We start from the raw sequence: 26,573 nt of genomic DNA, 5'->3' as shown, positions 1-26,573 counted from the left end.
TAACTGTCCTTTTATTGACTGACCAAGTGCAACAGGAGTTGAATTCTATCCCACAAACTGACATCCAGCACCTGTACAACACAATTCATGCATGTTTGCATGCTTGAATTCAGCACTCTGGTGGTTACATCTGTTATTAACGTACCAGCAGTTTGCATTTGCAATGGCTTATCTCCCTCTTACATCAACCTGTCATCTTGCTATGTTAATCACTTAACTATGTTACCTAGGCAAATGTATTTCCAAAATTTCATTACTCAAAATTAATTATTTTTTGGTGCTATGATTGTTTCCCCAGCACTCCAACAATTACTGATTTTAAAAGGAGCCTGTTCTCACATATGAATAGGAAATATTTCCTTATAGTCAGAATAATGACACTTGTAGCAATCACTGTATTAGGTATGGACAGCAATAGAGTAGTAGATGATTTGGCTCTTCAAAGTTTCCATAAACCTTCATGATTCTCACGCCATGAGCCTACTGACTTAGGATAGTATGCACTAAATGAATAATTACATCAATTTGAAAGACAGGCACAACTAAAACACACTCACATACAGCTTTGAGCCACAGTCTTCATCAGTGAAAAACACACACACACACACACACACACACACACACACACACACACACACACACACACAAACCAAGCACATCTCATGCACACATGACCAACTCCAGCACCTCGGGCCAGAATGTGTCTTTTAATCATGCCTGTCTGCAACTTGACATATCTTATTATAAATTTTTTTTTAACTTAGTCCTTTGTGGTTTAATGGTTTGTGTAATTGAAACATTATTCACATTTGTTATCTCTTGCTTAAAGAGTAAAAACCTGAATTAGCCACTACATTGCCACTTCGTACTTTATAAACAAGAAAATACTACTTTGTGTACATCTATGTGATGGTATATATTAGAACTATGATTGCCAGTCTAATCTGTAACTGAGGGTCACAATCTATACCCCCTTGTAATCCAGATATTGTTGAGACTGCCTAATACAAGGCATTAAAAGAAAACAGCTAAACAAAACTCAGTTGAGATGTTGGATAGCCTAAACTGTACCTGGTTACTACAATGCAATTCATTACCTGCATTCAGAAAAGATAATTTCTTATAATGAATGGGGCTTTACATTTGATAAATTAACCTGTACATTGAATATCATAAAATACTGTAAGTCTATTTATTATTCAAAAGTATGTCATCTATAGGTGGAGTTATAGTATGTATTCCCTATAATGAGTGAGACTGATACAATACTTCAACTTATATACACTATTTAGTCCATCAGTAAGATCTGAGATATACATATTCTGTGTAAATGTGAGGTCTGTTCAAAAAAATTCCAGAACACTCATAATTTCACACCAATGGTGTGTTGGAATGAAATGCAGCTGGCATCCCTGCACATTCCTGTGTGTAATGTGTAAATGCCAGAGGTTTCATTGTTGTATGTATGTTAGTTATTGTTCAGTGCTGTATTGAGTTCACACAAATTGTGAATTTTGAGGTGGCAGAGTTGGAGGAGCAATGCCTCTGCATTAAATTTTGTGTGAAACTCTAGAAAATCTTTACAGATACACACCAAATGATTCAGGAAGCCTACAGTGAAGAGTGCTTAAGCCATGCTTGGTGTTACGGTTGGTTCACATGGTTTAAAAATGGCCAGATGGACCCTCATTCAGGATGTCCTTTGATGTCTACCCATGATGCCCATGTCAGGAATGTCAACAAAATTGAAGGGCATCGTGTTTTCACCAAGTTCATCCCACAGCTTATGAGTCTAAACAAGAGAGACCTTCACTGCACAATCTGTGAAGAGCTTTTGGAGGGCACAAATGAGAATGAGATATTCCTTAAGAGAATCGTAACTAGCGATGAGACATGGTTCTACAGTTGTGATGTTGAGACCAAGGTTCAATCTTCACAGTGGGTCAGGAAAGGTTCTCCAAGACAAAAAAGAGCTTGTCAGGTCAGATCAAAAGTCAAAGCTGTGCTGATAGTTTTCTTTGAGGGATTAGTTCACACCTCATTCTCTGTACTCTCCAGACTTGGCTCCTGCAGACTTTTTTAAATTTCCAAAGTTGTTGAAAGGACAAAGATTTGCAATAATAGACGAGATGAAAGAAAACTCAAGACAGTGCTTTGTGTAATTCAACAAGAGACATACCAAGACTGCTTCTCAAAGTGGAAACAGCATTGGAAGTGGTGGATTAATCGTGAAGGAGAGTATTTCAAAGGAGACCATGCATAATAAGTGAAAGGTAAGTGTAGAAAAATTTTATGGACAAAGTTCCATAATTTTTTGAACAGACTTCATAGCATGTTATTGTCATATAACTAATCCACTTTAAGTTTTTAGTCATTCTTGTACACCATTCATTGCGCTAATGTGACACTGTACTGTTATATAATTAGTACTCTTATTGGTGACGAGTGATGATGAAAAGACATTGTAGGAAGAAAGGCATAAAGATGTATCATTGATTCATTGACAATGAGTATAGCACATGTAAATGCACCAAGTATGAGATTGAAAGTTATCACAATCATCGTCGAACAGAAACTTGCCATTCTGTTGAGCTGGTATCAATATGTGATACCACATCAATGATATCCAAACAAAAGGTATTTACATTACCATCACAGATTTATGACCTTAAATACACTATTAAAACTGTCTGTGAGGTACAGACATAGAGTAAACAATGATACAGATATCTTGGAATATTTTGATATTATGGATGAATAGAGCTTCTACCTCATACTGTGCACAATGCAGTCTGTCATTTTAGTGCAACTAAGTTCACTACGAAGTGTTTTGTGCATGTCCAGAGCATTTTAAATTTGCAAATCCATAAGCTTGGGAAAGTCTAAATTTGATTTGATACTTTTTTGCTACAAAATAAGCTGTGCGAAACACTTCCCTTCTACTTTCAAAAATGTATTTATGCTGTTCAACTACAGGATTTTCTAGAAAACTGTCTTGTCTCTTTTCTCTTTGTCTACATGCAGTTACATGTGCTTCTGAATTTCCATGTGTATGAATCTGGGGATGAATATGGGTTGAAATTTAGCATAAGTTAGAGTGAGATGATTATCACAACAAGAAAGAAGGAGTGAGGAACAATTGGAATAACAATTGGTGGGGAACGATTGAGGAGAGTGGAGAGTTTCAAGTACCTAGGTAGCCTGATATAGGAAGATGGAAAAAACGACAGAGAAATAAACGAGTGGGGGAGAAAAGCAGCAGCATTTCAGAAGAGTGTCAGAAGCCTGATATGGAGCAAGGATGTACCCCAAATCAGTAAAAAGGTTATATACCGGTCAAACTATGTCCCGATCCTGACATATGCATCAGAAACCTGGGTTATGAAAGGAAGAGAGAAAAGCAAAGTACAAGCTAGTGAGATGAAATTCTTGAGAAACAGCATTGGAGTGACAAAGATAGACAGCTTAACAAATGAGAGGATCAGAGTGTTAATGAAGGTGGAGCCATTACAGGAGGAGATAGAGAAATCAAGGCAGAGATGGTATGGACATGTTAAGAGAATGGAGGAAAAGAGGATACCCAGGAGGATACACGAAATGAAACTGGAAGGAAAGAGACCAAAAGGAAAACCGAGAGACAGATGACTGAAAGGAGTGGAGGAATGCATCCAGGACAAAGGTGAAGGCGGAGAGATGGTGGTAAGACAGAAGACGATGGAGAGGCCTATGCTCCATACACACCTGGCCAGAGGATGGAAACTGTCCGAGATGATGGTTATGATGAATCTTTTTCTTCAATGATGTTAACTGAGTTTCTTATTTCCATAAACTGGGTCCAAAAAATACTACTCCATTCTTTAGAAATGTGCTCTTCCTGTGACTTACTCATTCTTATTTTCAGCACATTTTTATATACTTAATATGCCACCTTGCCTTGTCTACACATCAACCACCCATACTTTTTTGTCTTAAATTCTCTCCATGTACTGTTGTTCCATGTGCTGTGTTTTGTGACTCTAAATAATGAGAAACTACTTCTCATGATTGGTTTTTATCTTCCATAGTACCTGTTCTGGTGCTGCTATTCACAGACGATGTTCTTCCAAACCTTGCCAATCATTTTCTGTAGCTGAAACCCCAGAATTAAACTTAGTAAAATAATCTACTATACTGCATTTCATACTGAAAAATCACACCTTTCAATTATTAGCAAAATTTTTATATTTGTCACTTAAAAACGTAATATGTCAGGCTTTAAAACAGAAAAGTAATACAAAGAACATTAGAAACCAACAGAGCCTTCACTACAATGCCTATAGCTTCAACGAGTAGAAAACTGAATCACAATGCCCGTGCTGGCCATGCTGTTACTTAACGAAAAGCTGTTAACAATCAGACTGTAGACAAACAAATGAAAGATACTACAATGATTGAAAATAATAAATAGGTCTACTGTTTGCTGCACATAATAATATTATAACAGAGGGTTAAGTCAAGGGGCAGCATTTGATATTGTTGTTGTAGCACTGAAGAATGCAATATCAGCAGAAAGAAGCAGGAAATGTTTTTATTTTACTAATGTCTTATCTTACAGCTTAGGTTTCAGATAAAGGTCAAGTTTGGTGGCATCATTAAAGAGTGCAAGAGCAGTGTGAGGAAGAAGGGAGTTAAGTGTAGTCAGACATAATTTTCATGGAACATGAAGTGACAACTAGCACTAACTTGGCAAATTCCCGAACCCACACATCTCATGTTCATTGTACTTTGTTCATTGCGTTAGTTGTCTGGCCCATTTACCAATACTCAGCTGACAACACAGCTAACATGTTCTATGAGCTATAACCAGGCATAGAGAATAATTTAAGAAAGAGAGCTGATGAAACTGAATTACTGTAGTAAGAAAATGTTCTACATATAAATTAGCAAGCAGACGATGTACCCCAAGGGAAAAAATGGGGAGGGGGACGGTGTCCACCCCCATTCCATGTCCAATATGGTGCTGCATCTATTTTTCTTCCAAAACATACATGCTCTTACAGCCTTTCATCTGTCTTCTAGCTTATTCATTTTGTGCTTTCTGTCCTTCACATTTTTAAGATATCTGTATTCTGTTGTGCTTACTTTATTTCCTGCAATTCTAAATAGTCATCTTTTATCAGTTAAATATATTGTATATAAACTAGAAACTAAATAATGTAAAAACAATTTTCTTTCTAAATTAAAAATAATTTTCAGGCTCTTGACAATCTATATACAAACAGAAAATATATTTGATAAAATGTTAAGTGCTGCATAAAGACAGATATTTCACAAGTAATAATATTTTGTTATGAATTTTTGGAGAATCAACAGGTTGCATAATGAAAAAGGAGGAGGAGATACAAGAAGAAAGAAAGAGAAATTGAAGTAAAAGAAAGAAAAATCAGCACCATAAGTATTAAGTTTTTTTATATCCTGTAATACATCTTTGTTTACAAAACAATAAAAAATGTTTATTATTTTGTGCTGTTTAATAATTTTTATTTTCTTCTCTTCCCTTTACGTCGACGTTTCCTACGTATGTATTTTCTCCACGCACGTTGAATGATGCGTGCTGCTCGACTTGTTGTGAAAAAGTTTACTCTTCTTTCATGTTCAATACGTTCTTCTTCAGCTTTTTGAGTCATTAGTCTGATATATTCCACTTCCTGTATATCAAATCGTTCCTGGAAATTCATTATTAGAATGTTTTGTGAACAAAATTCCACTCTACATAATTAAAAAATACAGGGTGTATCAAAAAGAATCATCCGGTTTGGCACATCTATATTTCTGAAACCAATAAAAATATATAATGAATTTTGTTTTTTGATGAATGGGAAACTCAAAAAGTTTTTTTTATACCTTTTCATAGATGTTCAATATGCCCCCCTTGAGATGCACGGAATATGTCAATGTGGTATTCAAATTGTTCCCACACTGCAGCAAGCATGTCTTGAGTTACAGCTTCCACAGCTGTTATGTGATGTCTCAGTTCATTCAATGTTGTTGGAAATGGAGGCACAGAAACAGAGTCTTTTATAAACCCCCACAAGAAATGATCACATACAGTAAGGATCAGTCACCTTGGAGGCCAGTATGTAAGGCTGAATCATTTGGTCCAGTGTGACTGCTCCATCATTTAGTAATCCTCTGATTTAAAAATTTGCACACTTCCAGATGCCAGCATGATGGTGCCCCATCCTGTTGGTAAATGAAGTTGTTTGAATCAGTCTCCAACTGTGGAAAAAGGAAGTTCTCAAGCATATTGAGATATGTGCTTCCTGCAACAATGTTCTTGGCAAAGAAAAATGGACCATACCCCTTTTCCCATGAAACTGCACAAAACACATTAAATTTTGGAGAGTCTGTCTCATGTTGTACAACTTCATGTGGTTTTTCCATATCCCATATTCTCACATTATGCTTTCCATTTAAATGGAATGTTGCCTCATCACCAAACACTAGGCATCATCCTCCATCCTCCCAAGAAAGAAATTACAGCACTCCTTCATGTGTAAACGTCGACGCGACAAATGCGAGATGGACAGCGGGGGCATGTTGAGCTGTCAAGGTGCACAGCAAATGGATTTCTGTGGACTCCTTGTGAAAATATGATGGATATGTTCGACGTCTGTGTCAGACTCTCGGGGATGACCCAGAGATTTGCCTTTATACAAACAACTTGTTTCTCAGAATTGTTCATACCGTCTAATGCTCTGTGCTGTAGCAGGATCCATGCCACACCTAGTATGAAAGTCACGCTGAACAGTTATCACTGACCAGCACTGCGCAAAACATAGAACACAAAATGCTTTCTATAGTATCGATGCCATTTTTACTAGAACTGAAGTAGGTGCACATTGCTGCTACCTAGCAGGAACCATATAAACCTCGCTCTTTCCAACAGTACATTGTTCATGCACATATCTCAAATAACATTGTAATTATGATTTTTTAAAAACAGATGATTCTTTTTGATACACCCTGTATAAGATTGATGTACATTGATACAGAGAAGTGAAGTAAATAAGTGAAGAATCAGATTTCAAAAATGAGCTACAGCTAGCCAACAGATACAAAAGGTGTCCATAATTAAAGTTCCAGTTTCAAAACGCTGTAGAAAGACTGATGTAAAAGCTGAATGGCATATTATTGATGTGGGGGCAAATGCCATGGGAAAAAAAAAAAAAAAAAAAAAAAAAAAAAAAAAAAAAAACAAACAAAAAAACTACACAATTATGAAAATCTTACCAATAAATGGCACTGTAAGTGCCTTAACATAAATGGAATTGGCTACAAATGACAGGTGAGAATTGCAATATTTTATGTCTGTGCTTTGAGTTGCACATTATACCATCCATACTGTTCACTGTACATGATTGCTCACATTCCGCAGTCAACAGTTGTGGCACTGTTAGTTAGGTAAGCCCCTCCACCACAGCAAACTTGTACCACATCAGATGGGAAAATAAGTTTTTAATTGTCCTTAGGCTGAAAATTGTATGAAAAGCAAAATTCCATTGATTTTAAATTGTCCTGGGCTACGACTGCATAAAGAAGCAAGATTTTATTGTCCTGGGGCCAAAAACTGCAGTTACCCAAGTTTTGTCAGACCAAAAGAGGTTTGTACTTTCTTTCATCAAAGAACAGCATCTCCAGGCAATCATATCCTCTCATTCATGAGAACTCTTCAAGAAAACATTTTCCATTGAAACCCTATCTTCTTTAATATAACTCATGGTCTGGTTTTCCCTCTGAAAAATGACTCAGTATCTCGTAGTGAGACAAGTGCTTCTTCCTGGTGAGATATTCTTTCCACACATAATAGTCATATGTATGTCACCGAATCCAGCTTCTTGAAAATTACTGCTAAAGTCAAAAGAGCAGCAGTTGCTTCCTGTAGAATTCCAGCATCTTTCTCCCTCGTCATTTTCTTCACAGAGATTGTTCCAATTTTCAGAGCTGGAGCTACTCATTTGATGACTTTTGACAAAGGTATAAGAGTGTCATTGTTGCCTACATCAAAATATGATTGTATATTATGTACAAGTTCACAAGACCGAAACTTTAAGGTAGCATCCCTGACTACTTTCCTGCAGGTTGAGACAGAGGCTACATCACGTATATTTCAAATTAACAGTATCACACTTTACACCAACATGAAGTGAATTGGTGATTCACGATCTGCGACAAAAGCTTTGCAGCCACTACATACACCATGTGTGACTTGAGCTGTCAGGGTGGCAATGAGGCACTGCCATCATGTCAACGGTTAAGAATTCTGGAGCTCAGATTTGCACTGCAGTGTCCGTTCCACACAGTGTGTGCCATGAGCATGAATTGTTATGGATGTTCTTTCAGCAGCTTGACTGTAGTTGCTTGCATGTCCCATGGATTATAATTTTGTCCTCTCACTGTGATATGATATCTCTAATGCCAACCATCATGGGAGTCCAAAGAACTTTGGTCATGCAGAACCCAACTTTCACTTTTCTCATCTGACATGCAGAAAACAATGGATCCAGACAACCATATGAATGGTTTTTGAATGTTTTAGTTTCCCCACACTGTCACTCAATACTGCGGGTACAGTTTAAACAGTCCATGGTATACTCTGCACAGAAGCTATTTGCCTGCATGTTGTCATTATGAATATGATGAATCTGAGTTTCTAGCAGACAGAATTAATATACTGTTTCCATTTCAGCTATTTATCCACAGAATACCAAAGAATCTAGTGGATTTTACTTCTTCCAGCTTTGTATTATCCACCTCGAATTCCACAAGCACAAAGTTTCCTTTTTTCTGAACACCACATACATAGTCTGTTTCGTGATTATAATCAGTTCATTTTCCAAGAGGCATTTAGCTGTAATGTTAGCAGAAATATATGCTTTTGCTCATTTTAGTCACTGTTCAGTATTGTCACCTGCTGCATACAATATTTTCTTCTGTGTCTCTTCAACACCTATATCATTCACAAACAGATCTAAATGTAGAAAAATGTAAATTAATGCAGATGAGTAGGAAAAACAAAGCCATAATGTTCAGGTATAGCATTAGTAGTGTCCTGCTTGACACAGTTACCTTATTTAAATATCTGGCCATAATGTTGTAAAGTTATATGAATGGAACAAGCATGTGAAGATTGTGGTAGGAAAGGTGAATGGTCAACTTGTTTATTGGGAGAATTTTAGGAGAGTGTGGTCCATCTGTAAAGGGGGCCACCTATAGGATGCTGGTGCAGCCTGTTCTTGAGTAGTGCTCAAATGTTTGAAATCTGCACCAGGTAGGGTTAAGGGAAGATGTCGAAGCAATTCAGGGGTAGGCTGTTAAATTTGTTACTGATGGGTTTGAACAATACAGAAGTGTTACAGAGATGCTTCAGGAACTCATAAGGGAGTCCCTGGAGGGAATGCAAAGTTCTTTTCAAGGGACGCTATTGAGAAAAATTAGAGAACCAGCATTTGAAGCTGAATGCAGAAGAATCCTGCTGCCGACAACTACATTTTGCTTAAGGAACACGAAGATAAGATACGAGAAATTTGGGGCTCATGTGGAGGCATATAGACAATCATTTTTCCCTTCGCCCAGGTGTGAGTGGAACAGGAAGGGAAATGACTAATAGTGGTACTAGATACCCTCCACCATGCACCGTTTGGTAGCTTGCAGAGTATGTATGTAGATTTAGATGTAGAACAGCAATGGCCCCATTACCAATCCCTTAGCACTCCATATGTGTGGTGGCTTTGGCTTATGACTGGTATGAGTCCTCTATTGATATATACACTCCTGGAAATTGAAATAAGAACACCGTGAATTCATTGTCCCAGGAAGGGGAAACTTTATTGACACATTCCTGGGGTCAGATACATCACATGATCACACTGACAGAACCACAGGCACATAGACACAGGCAACAGAGCATGCACAATGTCGGCACTAGTACAGTGTATATCCACCTTTCGCAGCAATGCAGGCTGCTATTCTCCCATGGAGACGATCGTAGAGATGCTGGATGTAGTCCTGTGGAACGGCTTGCCATGCCATTTCCACCTGGCGCCTCAATTGGACCAGCGTTCATGCTGGACGTGCAGACCGCGTGAGACGACGCTTCATCCAGTCCCAAACATGCTCAATGGGGGACAGATCCGGAGATCTTGCTGGCCAGGGTAGTTGACTTACACCTTCTAGAGCACGTTGGGTGGCACGGGATACATGTGGACGTGCATTGTCCTGTTGGAACAGGAAGTTCCCTTGCCGGTCTAGGAATGGTAGAACGATGGGTTCGATGACGGTTTGGATGTACCGTGCACTATTCAGTGTCCCCTCGACGATCACCAGTGGTGTATGGCCAGTGTAGGAGATCGCTCCCCACACCATGATGCCGGGTGTTGGCCCTGTGTGCCTCGGTCGTATGCAGTCCTGATTGTGGCGCTCACCTGCACGGCGCCAAACACGCATACGACCATCATTGGCACCAAGGCAGAAGCGACTCTCATCGCTGAAGATGACACGTCTCCATTCGTCCCTCCATTCACGCCTGTCGCAACACCACTGGAGGCGGGCTGCACGATGTTGGGGCGTGAGCGGAAGACGGCCTAACGGTGTGCGGGACCGTAGCCCAGCTTCATGGAGACGGTTGCGAATGGTCCTCGCCGATACCCCAGGAGCAACAGTGTCCCTAATTTGCTGGGAAGTGGCAGTGCGGTCCCCTACGGCACTGCGTAGGATCCTACGGTCTTGGCGTGCATCTGTGCGTCGCTGCGGTCCGGTCCCAGGTCGACGGGCACGTGCACCTTCCGCCGACCACTGGCGACAACATCGATGTACTGTGGAGACCTCACGCCCCACGTGTTGAGCAATTCGGCGGTACGTCCACCCGGCCTCCTGCATGCCCACTATACGCCCTCGCTCAAAGTCCGTCAACTGCACATACGGTTCACGTCCACGCTGTCGCGGCATGCTACCAGTGTTAAAGACTGCGATGGAGCTCCATATGCCACGGCAAACTGGCTGACACTGACGGCGGCGGTGCACAAATGCTGCGCAGCTAGCGCCATTCGACGGCCAACACCGCGGTTCCTGGTGTGTCCGCTGTGCCGTGCGTGTGATCATTGCTTGTACAGCCCTCTCGCAGTGTCCGGAGCAAGTATGGTGGGTCTGACACACCGGTGTCAATGTGTTCTTTTTTCCATTTCCAGGAGTGTATATATATTCTTATTGCAAAGATATGATAGTCCCTGTTCTCCTGGTTGTCTATGAATGACATAGTTTCCCACTTTTCATAACAGTATTTCATGGGCATTGTGGCAAATGCTTTTAAAAAGCCCTTTCAGAGAACCCCAAAACTCAATGAATGACTACTTCTCTGGACTTTCTTTTTCACTACAGTATGGAAAGAGGAAATCTACCAAAAATAATTAGGACCAAGTGATGTGTGTATCCAGAAATTTAAATGACAGCAGTGGTGTGGGCTCATGCTCAATTGGATGTGTAGAGATTAACTGATGAAACTAAGAGGTCATCAGTCCTTCATTTGTGGAACAAGTGCACAGAGAACACCATGCCATAAGCAAGGCAGTAGGACAGGGACTTCAGGAATTGTGTTCTGGACCAGAACTCAAATCTGCAATCTTTCCTTTCCTGGTCTAGCATACAGTTTTAACCTGCCAGGGAGTTTCAAAACATCACATACTGCTCTGTGAGAGACTTCTAAATGAAACAATTACCTAGGCAGTGGTTAAGCTACTTCTCTGCACAATCCTTTCTTCCAGCAAGGGATGCGGGAGCACTGTGAAGTTTAGAAAATAAGAGAGAGGGATGAGTAGAAGTAGAGCTGTGAGGGAGTGTCACTTCAACTAGTAAGAACATTGCCCATTAAAAGGCAAGGGTTCAGATCCGAATCCTTCAAGGAAAGACTCAGTTTGGGAAAAAAATTACCAAATTTTTATTGTAATTTTCATTCATCTTGCTATGTTGATTTATTCTTTCAATAATAAATTTGTTCTTACATTTGCACACTTTTATTTATTTTCCTTCACTCCATTAAAAACATTTTGGTATAACATATGTTTCATTTAGCCAATGTAAAGTCAGGAACATTACAATATTCACAGAAAAACGGCATGATAAAATTTGAAAAAGAACAGAGCCTATTTGTAAAACTAATTGCACTATGGAAATAGATGAGTGTGTTTCCACAAAAATATTGAACCTTTAGGATACAGCACAATTTACAGGCTAAGCTACGGGTCTTCTGAATAATTAGGCAGTCCGAGGTTTAACTCAACATCATTTATATACAAGATCTACGCACAGTTCATGCAAAATTAGCTTAAATTAATGGAATAATATACAAAATTATCTTACCCTTAGCTCTCTCATCTGTCGTTTCTCTTCATTGAAGCCATCCATAAGTTCATCCAATTCATTCTGCAGATCTCCTATGTCAGCATCGTATTTGCTTAACACAGTAAGTAGCTGTGATTCAACCTTGATTCTAAAAAATAAATTATTCATTGTTTAACTTTTCTTCTTATCTTTACTTAATTAATCTTAATTAATCCTATCAGCTGCTACCTCATACCTGTTTTATTTTTCTTCTCCCTGTTCTACTTAGGGCAATTGTATGGAAAAGTGACTAATCACACAGTTTTATAAATATCTTTGTTGTCTGCAGAAATGGAAGACAATCCTAATAGTGACTCTTTCACTCATGAATGAAAATTCTTGCATCATGACTCCCACTGGAGCAACTCTGTGAAGTTGCTGGTCAATCTTCTGAGTTATGTGGTTGTAGCCCACAAAACATTTATCTTCCTGTTGCTTTGTCCTCAGCTGCATTGAACATCTTCAGTGCACCCCCCCCCCCCCCCCGCTCCCCCCCCCCCCAAAAAAGAAAAGTTTCACAGGTCATGACCATACAACCCAGAAGGTTCAGCAGCAACTAAAACAACCAGTCATAAAAGCCTCCACTGTATGGTCTCTGTAAAGCTCTCATATTTATCAAGTAGGTGTCACAATTACACATCACTTCTGTGGTGTGTTCTGTTTATCTGTTTATTTCACTATTTTTACATGATGAATGCAACAACCATATAGCAATACTTGAGGTGGAATCTTATAAATTAATTCTTTTACATTCAACAGAGATTTATCTGCTATTATCTGCACTTAATTAAATCATTGACTACTATGTGACACAACATCCTCAATTACATCATAGTCAGACAGGAAAGTGATGTGCAAGATGGGCTGTGGGTCAGTGATGTAATGTGATAGTAGATTAGTAGATACAAACTTGAGTATTAGTTCTGACAAAGAAAATGCACATCAAATCAGAGGAATGGCGGCAAATAGTTACTTTACAAATTTTCATACTACACATAATGGAAGCTACCAATTTCAGCATTGGTTGCAAAATTGTGGCAGTCCATTATTTCATGAAGAATGGATTTAGTATAACGGTGGTGCTTATAACATTAATTTTTTAAAAGCACCTCCTATGTTATCAGTAAGATGTTTAGTGTTGTAAAATCTATTAGAGGGTTGGGTTGGATAGTTCAACAAGGGACTATCATGTTTGGAAAACTACTGCTAAAGCTAGACATGCAGTGTAATGCAATTACAGAAAGTGGAAACATTTTGGCTTGTCCATCTTGATATGTGATTCAGTTGTAGAGCCAAATACTCACTTTTCAAGAGAGAAAGGGCTGCACATTTCAGAGATACTAGCAAAGCTTTTTGTATCACAAAAGATATTGTAAAAATAACAGAATTAATTAAGTAAAGATGTTTAGTAATTGTATAACATGGAGAATTCCATTCAGAAATTTATACTAATTGTCAAAAACCTGAATAACCACCTGCTGCAGCACCGATCATGGCAAGCCATGCAGCAAGGGTGTCAACGAGGAAGTGGAGCCATGCTAACTCTCGTGTATGGCCAGATGCATTACATTTCTCAGTTCAGAATCCAAGGCATGAACAGCCCAAGCAAAGTGGTTCCACAGTTCTCAGTTGGGCTTAAAACCGGGGAGTCTGGTGGCCAGGAGAGTATGGTGAATTCATCCTGATGCTCATTGAACCACACACCTTTTAAGGTTAGAGGGTCTCAGGAAACACGAGAAGGGCTTCAGTCACAAAGGGTGCAGGCCGAACACAGGAAGAATGTAGTTACAGGAACCATTGGTATAACAGTTGTAAATTGTTGTAGCTGTGTTGGGAAAGTACCAGAGCTCCAAGTGCTAATAGAAAGCACTGATGCTCAAATCATTATAGGCACTGAAAGCTGGCTAAAGCCGGAGATAAGCTCAGCCAAAATTTTTGGAAAGAACTTTACGGTGTTCTGAAAGGATAGGCTAAACATGGTTGGCAGTGGCGTGTTTGTTGCTGTTAGAAGTAGTTTATCTTGTTGCAAAATTGAAGTAGATAGTTCCTGTGGGTTAACAGGGGCAGAGGTCATTGATGCCAACCAGAATAAAATAATACTTGGATCCTTTTACCAACCTCCCAATTCAAATGATACAGTTGCTGAAAGGTTCAAGGAAAACTTGAGTTTGATTTCAAACACATACCTGACTCATACAATTATAGTCGGTGGTGACTTTAATTTACCCTCGATATGTTGGCAAAAATACATGTTTAATTCTGGAAGTATGCATAAAACATCATCCGAAATTGTGCTAAACGCCTTCTCTGAAAATTATTTTGAGCAATTGGTTCATGAGCACACGTGAATAGTAAACGGTTGTGGAAACACACTTGACATCTTAGAAACAAATAATCCTGAGTTAGTAATGATCATCAAAATAGATACAGGGATTAGAAAAACATGGTTGTTGTAGCGAGACTGAATACTGTAACCCCCAAATCCTCCAAAAATAAACGAAAAATAAACCTATTCAAAAGACCAGATAAAAATTCACTTGACGCCTTCCTGAGAGACAATCTCCATTACTTTCAAACTAATAATGTAAGTGTAGACCAGATGAGGCTCAAATTCAAAGAAATAGTATCAGCAGCAATTGAGATATTTATACCAAATTAAAAAACAACGGAGCTGATCCTCCTTGGTACACAAAACAGGTCAAACACTGTTGCAGATACAATGAAGCAAACATGCCAAATTTAAACAGACGCAAAATCCCCAAGATTAGTGATCTTTTACAGAAGCTTGAAATTTAGTGCGGACTTCAATGTGAGATGCTTATAACAGTTTCCACAACGAAACTTTATCTTGAAACCTGGCAGAAAATCCAAAGAAATTCTGGTCATCTGTGAAGCATGTTAGCAGCAAGACACAATCAATACCTTCTCTGCATGGTAGCAAATACTATCAAAGACAGTGCTGCCAAAGCAGAGTTACTAAACACAGCCTTCTGAAATGCCTCCACAAAATAGGATGAAGTAAATATTCCAGAATTTAAATCAAGAACAGCTGCCAACATGAGTAACATTAAAATAGAGATCTTCAGTGTAGTAAAGCAACTTAAGTCACTTAATAAAAGCAAGTCTTCTGGTCCAGACTTAATACCAATTAGGCTCCTTTCAGAGTATGCTGATGCGTTAGCTCCATACTTAACAATTATATACGACCATCCACTCGATGAAAGATCTGTACCCAAAGACTGAAAAGTTGCAGGGGTCACACCAATATTCAAGAAAGGTAGTAGGAGTATTCCACTTAATTACAGACCCATATCATTAACATCGATACGCAGCAGGATTTTGGATCATATATTGTGTTTGAGCATTATGAATGACCTCAAAGAAAACATTCTGTTGACACAGTCAAGATGGGTTTAGAAAACATCATTCTTGTGAAACACAACTAGCTCTTTATTCGCATGAAGTTGACATTGTACCACACAAGCGGCTTGTAGTGAAATTGTGTGCTTATGGAATATCATCTCAGTTATGTGACTGGATTTGTGACTCCCTTTCAGAGATGTCACAGTTCGTAGTAATTAACGGAAAGTCATCAAGTAAAACAGAAGTGATTTCTGGTCCTGCCAAAGGTAGCGTTATAGGCCCTTTGCTGTTCCTCATCTATATAAATGATTTGGTAGACAATCTGAGCAATCGTCTTAGGTTGTTTGCTGATGATGCTGTCATTTATCGACTAATAAAGTCATCAGAAGATTAAAACAAATTGCAAAATGATTTAGAAAAGATATCTGAATGGTGTGAAAATTGGCAGCTGACTCTAAATAACAAAAAGTGTGAGGTCATCCACATGAGTGCTAAAAGGAATCCGTTAAACTTCAGCTACACAATAAATCAGTTTAATCTAAAGGCCATCAATTCAACTAAATACCTAGGAATTACAATTACGAACAACTTAAACTGGAAAGAATGCAGGAAATGTTGTGGGGAAGGCTAACAAAGGCTATGTTTTATTGGCAGGACACTTAGAAAATGTAGCAGATCTACTAAGGAGACTGCCTACACTATACTTGTCCATCCTCTTTTAGAGTACTGCTGCACGGTGTGGGATCCTTACCAGATAGGACTGATGGAGTACATTGAAAAAGTTAAAAAAAAGGGCAGCACATTTTGTATTATCGTGAAATATGGGAGTGAGTGTCACTGAAATGATACAGGATTTGGGCTGGACATCATTAAAAGAAAGGCATTTTTCATTGCAACAGAGTCTTCTCACAAAATTCCAATTGCCAACTTTCTCCTCCAAATGTGAAAATGTTTTGTTGACACCGATCTACATAGGGAGAAATGATCACCATGGTAAAATAAGGGAAATCAGAGCTCGTATGGAAAGATATAGGTGTTCGTTCTTTCCGCGTGCTATACAAGATTGGAATAATAGAAAATTGTGAAGGTGGTTCGATGAACACTCTGCCAGGCACTTAAATGTGATTTGCAGAATATCCATGTAGATGTAGATATCAGTATGGACTTACGTGTTATTGGTTGTTGCTTGGACAGTACTGATGCACAGTAAATGATTGCTGCATTACTACGTCATCTTCAAATACTGTACACATTCTTCCCAAAAATATCCTAACCAACTCTTCAAACACTGTACACTCTCTTCTCAAAAACAATACTCCTCTGAACTCCTTTTTCCTATCTCCTACAACACTGTCTGAAATTGAAGATATTATTAAAAAAAGAGTTAAAAAGATTTATTCTGCAGGGCATGATATGATACCCGCTTCTTACTTCACAAGTGTTCAAATTACATCAGAGGACCCTGTCAAACATCATAAATACCTAATTTCTAGAGGGAACATTTCCAAACCAGCTAGAACTTGCTAAAATTATACCTCCCTACAGGAAGGGAGAGAAAACGGGCATAGCAAACTATAGACCAATTGCTATACTATCTGCCTTCTCAAAAATATTTGAATACCGTATGTCAATTAGATTAGAAATATTTTTAAATTCTAACATAATCACATCATCCCAATATGGATTTCAGAAAAAATATTTCCACCACACATGCTTTGTGTGCATTTCTAGAAAAGTGCCCACATTTTGTTGACCATAAACAACCTGCTGTTGGTATATTTCTTGATCAATCCAAGGCATTTGACATGGTCAACCACAAGATGCTTCTTGTAAGTAAGGGATTAGAGGTGTAGCCCACAATTGGTTCTGTAGCTACCTCAGTGAAAGAAAGCAATATGTAGAAATAAAAAATCGAGGACACCCAGGCACTGCAGGTCAGATACGCTACATACAACAAATGGCGTCCCTCAGAGCTCTGTTCTTTTCATATTGTTCATAAACAATCTCCCAGAACACATACCAAATGCCAGCTCCTTCCTGTATGCTGATCACACAAATATCCTGATAACCAGTAGAGATGACACATTGCAAGATGCAGTCAATGAAACTACTTATCAATTACAATCTTGGTTTGAAGCAAATAGATTACTCATAAATACTCAAAAAACTGTAAGTATGAACTTCCACACTAGACAAAATCTTACCCCCTTCAATGCAGTTATTGGCAAAGATGACATTACAAGCAGGCAGGACACCAAATTTCTTGGACTTACCATCAATAACACTCTGAACTGGAAACCACATATTGAGGCACTGTCACAAAAGCTGTCACGGGCACACAGTCGGGGATCCTCATCACTGAGCCAGACAGTCGGTGCCAAGCTTGGCCACTGAGACTGGGAAGTGACCTCGCTGCTACTACTACTGCCACGGTCCCCAGCCACAATCAGAACACAGGCCTGCTGCATGTGGTTCCAGCTGCCGCAGTATGACCCAGCAAGGCTGTATCACCACTGCCAAGGCAGCAGATTCCAGTTACACCAGCATATCTACAGTCACAGCAGCATCTACTGGCCACCTTCGTCACCTCTGAGAATATTACAAGCAGAAGCAAACCTCTCCCATAAGGCCAACAACCAATGTACTGCAGTTGATCAAAAAATGTTGTTATTCTCTCATCAGGAGCCATCTGTGGACACACCCCCACAATCCCACGGGGCTTTGGTGTGATGGGTGCTGTAGTTTTTTCCATGTGGGTGACTGTAGTGGCGTGGGAATAGGGGAAGTAAATGAGACTCATCAGTGGTTTTGTAAGATTTGTAGTAGAGATAGGAAGATACTGGAACAGGAGGGGAAAATTGCTGCCCTTCAGGCTGAGTTAGACAAGGCCAGGGGAGATCTTGACAGGTTAAGGAGGGAGAAGGGTAAAGAGAGGTGGGAAGTGGCAACAGGCAACAGGAGGAACAGGCCTAGAACTTTGTCTGACAGCTTTATGGTGAATGTGGAAAATAGATTTGACCTGTTGCTTCAGTTAGAAGCTGGTGAGCCTCAAGCAGTTACAGGTGTAGACAGGGCACAACAAACTTTCAGCAGCAAATTGAAAAGTAAGAATGTAGGGAAATCAGTAAAGAGAAAGAAAGTGTTGTTGTTAGGTAGTTCCCATGGAAGAGGTGTTGGCCAACTCTTGCAGGATGAACTAGGATCAGAATACCAGGTCACCAATTTTTTTAAACCTAGTGCTGGTCTGGAGCAGGTGACAGAGGATTTAGGATCACTTTGCAAAGATTTCACTAAGGAAGACACCGTGGTTATAGTGGGTGGGGCAGGTAACAGTATTGACAGAGATCCTGGGTACAGCATAGAGTGTGACCTGGCGAAGATTGCATCAGCATCGAGGCATACCAGTGTTGAGTTTGTATCTGTTCTTGGGCGCCAAGACCGACCTCATTTGAACTCTTCTGTCAAGAGAGTTAATTTGGAGCTGGAACGGCTGCTCATGTCGGGTGCGGGGTCACACATTGGTGTGGTTCATGTTGATTCTGTCAGTAGGTGGGATTATACTAGGCATGGCCTTCACCTCAACAGGAAGGGGAAGGGTAAATTGGCTGGGGAAATAGCAGGAAAGTTAAAGGGGGGAGGCACTGTCATGAGTGGTAAAATACCAGTGGTTATAGGATTCAGAAAAGACCCTTTTTTAGGGTAGGGAGGACAGAAAGAAAACAAATTTTAAGAGAGGTTAGAACTGAGACAAACCTTCAGTTTGAGAAAGAAATCAAAAAACATAATTCCAGCTTATTACATCAACATAAACAGCCATTGGTTAAGAATTTTCAACTGTCAGCAGATATTTTAACTCCATCCAATTTTAAGTCAGTCAATGTGAAATGTCAGCTATCTTTATTGCATCAAAATATTCGAGGACTGAGAAATAAAATTAATGAATTAACTATCTGCATAGATGAATTAGAGTCTTCAAACCCAGCTGACATAATCTGCCTCTCTGAACATCATGTGACCACTGGTATAGAACTTTTAAGTGTTACAGGGTTTAGGTTAGCATCTCACTATTGTAGATCAGAAATGGAGAAAGGAGGAGTTGCCACATTCATCAGGAACTGTCATAAATTTAAGAACATAGACATTCATAAATTTTGCCTAGAACAGCATATGGAAGCATGTGCAACAGAATTAGATTTTCACAAAAAATCTTTCATAATATTAAGTGTATATCGAGCACCTGCAGGTAACTTTAATCTGTTTGTAAACCACCTTGAAGCTGTACTGGCCCATTTAACAACCAAAAACAAAGAAATAGTGGTTGCTGGTGATTTCAATGTAGATTTCCTTAAAGACTCTCCCAATAAGAACCTATTTGAGTTAGTAACACTATCATTCAACTTAATTCCCACAGTAAAGTTCCCCACTAGGATAACCACTTGCTCACAAACAGCCATTGATAATATCTTTATAGAAAAGTCAAATGAACAAAATTATATTACAAAACCAATAGTCAATGGCCTCTCAGACCATGACATGCAGTTCCTTCTGTTAAATGTTAATACTGAACAGGATATAAAATCTGTTAAATCTGAGCTCAAGAGGGTAATCAGTAAGCCAAAAATTGATTATTTTAGGACACTCCTCAGAGACATTCACTGGACTGATGTTTACAGTGCTCATGGCATGAATGAAAAATATAACATTTTTGCTAATAAAGTGCTTACCTTATTTGAACACTGCTTTCCCCCAAAACTTACCAAGGTTAGAGCAAAGTCTACAAAGAAGCCATGGATTACTCGAGGAATAGGGGTATCTTGTAAAACAAAAAGAAAACTGTATCTGTCAATCCGAAACATTTCCAATGTTGATGCTATAGCACATTATAAGAAATACTGCAAAATATTAAAGACTGTAATACGGATGTCAAAGCAAATATATTACAAGGAAAAGATAGTCATATCAGATAACAAAATAAAGACAATATGGGATATAGTGAAGGAGGAGACCGGTAGAACCAGACATGAAGAGGAACAAATAGCATTAAGAGTAAATGATGCATTGGTGACAGATGTGTATAGTGTTGCAGAACTTTTTAACAAACATTTTATAACTGTTACTGAAAAGATGGGGTTGTCAGGTTCGGTAGATGCTGCTATGGATTACCTTAGACCAGACATTTCAAGTAACTTCCATAATATGAATTTGACCCTCACTACCCCAACAGAAATAATGTCCATCATAAAATCTTTAAAATCAAAAACATCTAGTGGGTATGATGAAATATCAACAAAGTTAATTAAAGAATGTGATTCTGAGCTAAGTAACATATTAAGCTATCTGTGTAACCAGTCGTTTATCAGTGGAATATTTCCCGAATGGCTGAAATATGCTGAAGTTAAGCCACTGTTTAAGAAGGGAGATAAAGAAATAGCATCAAATTTCCGTCCAATTTCACTGTTGCCAGCATTCTCAAAAATTTTCGAAAAAGTAATGTACAGTCGTCTTTATAACCATCTTATCTCAAATAACATACTGTCAAAGTCACAGTTTGGATTTCTAAAAGGTTCTGATATTGAGAAGGCTATCTACACTTACAGTGAAAATGTACTTAATTCATTAGACAAAAAATTGCAGGCAACTGGTATATTTTGTGATCTGTCAAAGGCATTTGACTGTGTAAATCACAATATCCTTTTAAGTAAACTAGAATATTATAGTGTAACAGGAAATGCTGCAAAATGGTTCAAATCTTATATCTCTGGCAGGAAACAAAGGGTGTTATTAGGAAAGAGACATGTATCAAGCTATCAGGCATCATCCAACTGGGAACTAATTACATGTGGGGTCCCACAAGGTTCCATTTTGGGGCCCTTACTTTTTCTTGTGTATATCAATGACCTTTCATCAGTAACATTACCAGATGCCAAGTTTGTTTTGTTTGCTGATGATACAAACATTGCAATAAATAGCAAATCAAGTGTAGTCTTAGAAAGATCAGCCAATAAAATATTTGTAGACATTAATCACTGGTTCCTAGCCAATTCTTTGTCACTAAACTTTGAAAAAACACACTACATGCAGTTCAGAACTTGTAAGGGGTGTCCCAAGAGTATATGTCTAACATATGATGACAAGAAGATAGAAGAAGTGGACGGTGTTAAATTCTTGGGATTACAGCTTGATAATAAATTCAACTGGGAGGAGCACACCACAGAACTGCTGAAGCGTCTTAACAAATCTCTGTTTGCAATGCGAATTTTGTCAGACATAGGGGATATAAAAATGAAAAAGCTGGCATACTATGCTTACTTTCATTCCATAATGTCATATGGGATTATTTTCTGGGGTAATTCATCAAGCCAAGCTAAAGTTTTCCGGGCACAAAAACATGCAGTAAGAATTATATGTGGTGTGAACTCAAGAACATCCTGCAGAAGCCTGTTTAGGGAACTAGGGATACTAACTACAGCTTCCCAATATATTTATTCCTTAATGAAATTTGTCATTAAAAATATATCACTTTTTCAAACCAACAGCTCAATTCATGGAATCAATACTAGAAATAAGAATAATCTTCACAAGGATTTAAAGTCACTTAGTCTTGTACAAAAAGGTGTGCATTATTCAGGAACACACATTTTCAATAACTTGCCAGCAGCCATAAAAAGCTTAACAACCAATGAAATTCAGTTTAAGAGAAGCCTAAAGGATTTATTGGTGGCCAACTCCTTCTACTCCATTGATGAATTTCTGAGGAAAACCAACTGATTTGTATATAAGTACAACATAACTTCTGCACAATTTCAGTGCAGTAATGTGTTCACTGAAAATTTGTGTGTGTGTGTGTGTGTGTGTGTGTGTGTGTGTGTGTGTGTGTGTGTGTGTGTGTGTGTAAGTATAAGTATAATCGAACTTCTGCACCATTTCAGTGCAGTAATGTGTTCATTGTAAATAAGTATTACAGTAGTTGTATTACATGTTTCTTACCTTATAAATAAATATAAAACTTTTTTATTTTAAATTCAGTGCAATAGTATTTGTAAAATGACTCTTAGTGTTCATTAAAAAATGACGATCATTCCACTTGGGACCTGTGGAATGGTACATTAGCTTATTTGTTTTAGTTTAAATATTTGTCATGTATTGTTGTTTTTCTGACATGTTCCACATCCTGGAGGACCTCCTCACTACGGATCAATTGGAATGAAAGTAAATCTAATCTAATCTAATCCTGTTCCTCATGCCCAGCACAGAACCCATATTCAAATTCGGCAACAGGCAGTGGAATCCTGACCCTGTTTACATTTTAATGGTAGCTATCATTGCATAATCAAACAATGGGAACTGCAGATAGGAATATCAACAATGTAGGAAAAGACAGATTGCTACTTACGGTAAAGAAGATATGTCAAGTTGCAGACAGGCACAATTAAAAATATGGTTCAAATGGCTCTGAGCACTATGGGACTTAACATCTGAGGTCATCAGTCCCCTAGAACTTAGAACTACTTAAACGTAACTAACCTAAAGACATCACACACATCCATGCCCCAGGCAGGATTCGAACCTGTGACCGTAGCAGTCGCGGGGTTCCAGACAGAAGCACCTACAACCGCTTGGCCACCTCGGCCGGCTCCAGGCACAATTAAAAGACACTCAACATATATATATATATATATATATATATAGAGAGAGAGAGAGAGAGAGAGAGAGAGAGAGAGAGAAACATTCCACATGAGAAAAATATATCTAAAAACAAAGATGATGTGCCTTACCAAACGAAAGTGCTGGCACGTTGATAGACACACAAACAAACACAAACATACACACGAAATTCTAGCTTTTGCAACCAACGGTTGCTTCGTCAGGAAAGAGGGAAGGAGAGGGAAAGACGAAGGGATGTGGGTTTTAAGGGAGAGGGTAAGGAGTCATTCCAATCCCGGGAGCGGAAAGACTTACTTTATGGGGAAAAAAGGACGGGTATACACTCGCACACACACACATATCCATCCACACATATACAGACACAAGCAGACATATTCAAAGGCAAAGAGTTAGGGCAGAGATGTCAGTTCAGGCAGAACTGCAGAGGCAAAGATGTTATTGAATGACAGGTGAGGTATGAGTGGCGGCAACTTGAAATTAGCGGAGATTGAGGCCTGGTGGATAACGGGAAGAGAGGATATATTGAAGAGCAAGTTCCCATCTCCGGAGTTCGGATAGGTTGGTGTTAGTGGGAAGTATCCAGATAACCCGGACGGTGTAACACTGTGCCAAGATGTGCTGGCCGTACACCAAGGCATGTTTAGCCACAGGGTGATCCTCATTACCAACAAACAACAGTGTAACACTGTGCCAAGATGTGCTGGCTGTACACCAAGGCATGTTTAGCCACAGAGTGATCCTCATTACCAACAAACACTGTCTGCCTGTGTCCATTCATGCGACGGACAGTTTGTTGCTGGTCATTCCCACATAGAATGAGTCACAGTGTAGGCAGGTCAGTTGGTAAATCACGTGGGTGCAAGCATACCTCATGCACAAATGACTGCCAACTCCAGCATCTTGGGCTGGAATGCAGCATCATGTGGTAAACAGTCAGCAGGCTGGAGTGGGTGGGGAAGTGGGGAAGGTAAGGGATAGTAGTGTACAGGTGTGGAGAGGGAAGAATGCTCTCTGGTGGAGTGTGCAGGGACTAGACTGCCCACAGATGCAGTGTTGGGAGTTTTTGGAGCAGGGAGGTGGGGGAAAAAGACACAAAAAAGGAGAGGAGCAGAAAAAGATGTGTGGATGCATTGGCAGCGGGCTGCAAATAAACAGATTGGGAAACAAGGATGGGGAGGACATGATAGAACAGAGGGGTTGGAAACTGTTGGGTGGAGCATGTAGGGAAAGTATGTTACTGTAGGCTGAGGCCAGGATAATTGCAGGGCCGGCCAGAGTAGCTGGTCGGTTCCAGGTGCTATAGTCTGGAGCCGCGCGACCGCTACGGTCACAGGTTCGAATCCTGCCTCGAGCATGGCTGTGTGCGATGTCCTTAGGTTAGTTAGGTTTAAGTAGTTCTAAGTTTTAGGGGACTGATGACCTCAGCAGTTAAGTCCCATAGTGCTCAGAGCCATTTGAACCATAATTGCAGGAGCGAAGAATGTGTTCTAAGAATAACTCCCATCTGCAGGGTTCAGAAAAGCTGGTGGTGGAGGGAAGGATCCAGATGGCTCAGGCAGTGAAGCAGCCATTGAAAACAAGTGTGTCATGTTCAGCTGCATGTTGCCCACAGTTTGGCGGTTGCCATTCATCCTGGTGGACAGGTGGTTGGTAGTCATACCAATACAAAAACTCTGTGCAGTGATTGCAGCAGAGCTGGTAAATGACATGGCTGCTTTCACAGGTGGTCTAGCCCCAGATTGGGTAGGATAAAGCTGTGACAGGTCTGGAGTAGGAAGTGGTGGATGGGGTGATTTGGCAGATTTTGCACCTGGGTCTTCCATAGGGATATGATTCTCATGGCAAGGGGCTGGGAATGGGAGTGTCATAGGGATGGACTAGGATGTTGTGGAGGTTGGGTGGGCGATGGAGCACCACTTTAGCAGGGGTGTGAAGTATCTCCATCTGATGGCACGATGATAGGTAATCAGAGCCCTGGCAAAGGATGTGGTTCAGTTGTTCCAGTATGGGGAGGTACTGGATGATGAAGGGGACACTCCTTTGTGGATGGTTTTTGGGGGTGGTTGGAGGATAGGGGGTGTGAGGGTAAGTGGCATGGGAGACCTGTTTGTAAACTAGGTCTGGGGGGAAGTGCCTGTCTGTGAAAGTCTTGGTGAGACCCTGAGCATACTACGCAAAGGAGTTTATGTCACTGAAAATACGACGTACCTGGGTAGCCAGGCAGTAAGGGGGGGGGGGGGGAGGGTTGGTTTGAAAGGGATGTTGGCTGGCAAACTGCAAGTACTGTTGGTGTTTGTTAGTTTAATGTTAACAAAGGGGCATATGGCACCATCAGAGAGGAGGAGATCAACATCTAGAAAGGTGGGATGCTGGATTGAGGAGGAACATGTAAATATGATGGAAGAGAAGGTGTTGAGGCTGTGAAGGAATGAAGACACAGTGTCTTGGCCATGGGTCCAGAGCATGAAGATATTAATGTACCTGAACCAGAGTAGGGGTTTGTTGTTTTAAGAGACTAGGAATGTCTCCTCGAGATGGCCCATAAAAAGGTTGGCCTAACATTAAAGAGTCCTTTCTCTGGATCCCAGTCCACCTTTCACAGTCACTTACAGCCTTTCAGATTCTGCCAACCCCTGGCCCTCACAAACCTGATACTGCAAAAACACCTCTGCTCCCTCTGCATTATACTACTACTCTGATCACATCTCTGAAATTGAATCTCATGTTCTCCATCACCTAGAGAAGCATTCCAGACACCACCTCTGTAAGTCATCCAACATGTCGACATCCTATTGTCACCTTGGGCGTCACCAGCCAGACCCTATTGTAACTACAGTGTTCCTCCTCATCCACCCCTCATAGCAGGTAATTCCCTCCTGGCTGACCTTTTCAGCTTGCCATATCCCCAAAAATTCCCTACCAACCCCCACCAAATCCAAATCCTAAACATTCCCGTTACATCTTGTTAACCTTCCCACCAAAACCCTCAATTGTACAGATGTTTCAGTCCAATCAAAAGGCCTCATCTTAACCCTGCACCCAAATTTGATCATGCTGGGCTTGTCAAAGACCAAATCTCTTTCTCCCAGTCCCTGCAATGGAAGCACTTCTTTACCACCACACCTTGCTTT

General features: G+C 39.9%; 1 protein-coding gene across 1 annotated transcript in view; it reads right to left on the bottom strand.

Moving 5' to 3' along the window:
- Positions 1–5,508: 5,508 nt before the first annotated feature.
- Positions 5,509–26,573, bottom strand: part of LOC124798365 (intracellular protein transport protein USO1-like) — a 39,104-nt gene continuing 18,039 nt past the window's right edge. The window contains exons 4-5 of the mRNA XM_047261774.1: positions 12,394–12,523; positions 5,509–5,705 (exon numbers count right to left, since the gene is read on the bottom strand). Of these exons, the coding sequence (XP_047117730.1) occupies positions 5,520–5,705; positions 12,394–12,523 (316 nt within the window). The 3' untranslated portion in view covers positions 5,509–5,519. The remainder of the gene's footprint in view (positions 5,706–12,393; positions 12,524–26,573) is intronic.

The sequence above is a fragment of the Schistocerca piceifrons genome, chromosome 1, assembly GCF_021461385.2.
Source record: "Schistocerca piceifrons isolate TAMUIC-IGC-003096 chromosome 1, iqSchPice1.1, whole genome shotgun sequence".
NCBI lineage: Eukaryota > Metazoa > Arthropoda > Insecta > Orthoptera > Acrididae > Schistocerca > Schistocerca piceifrons.
Note: the sequence above shows the minus strand (reverse complement) of the source record. Positions and strands in the feature narration are given on the sequence as shown.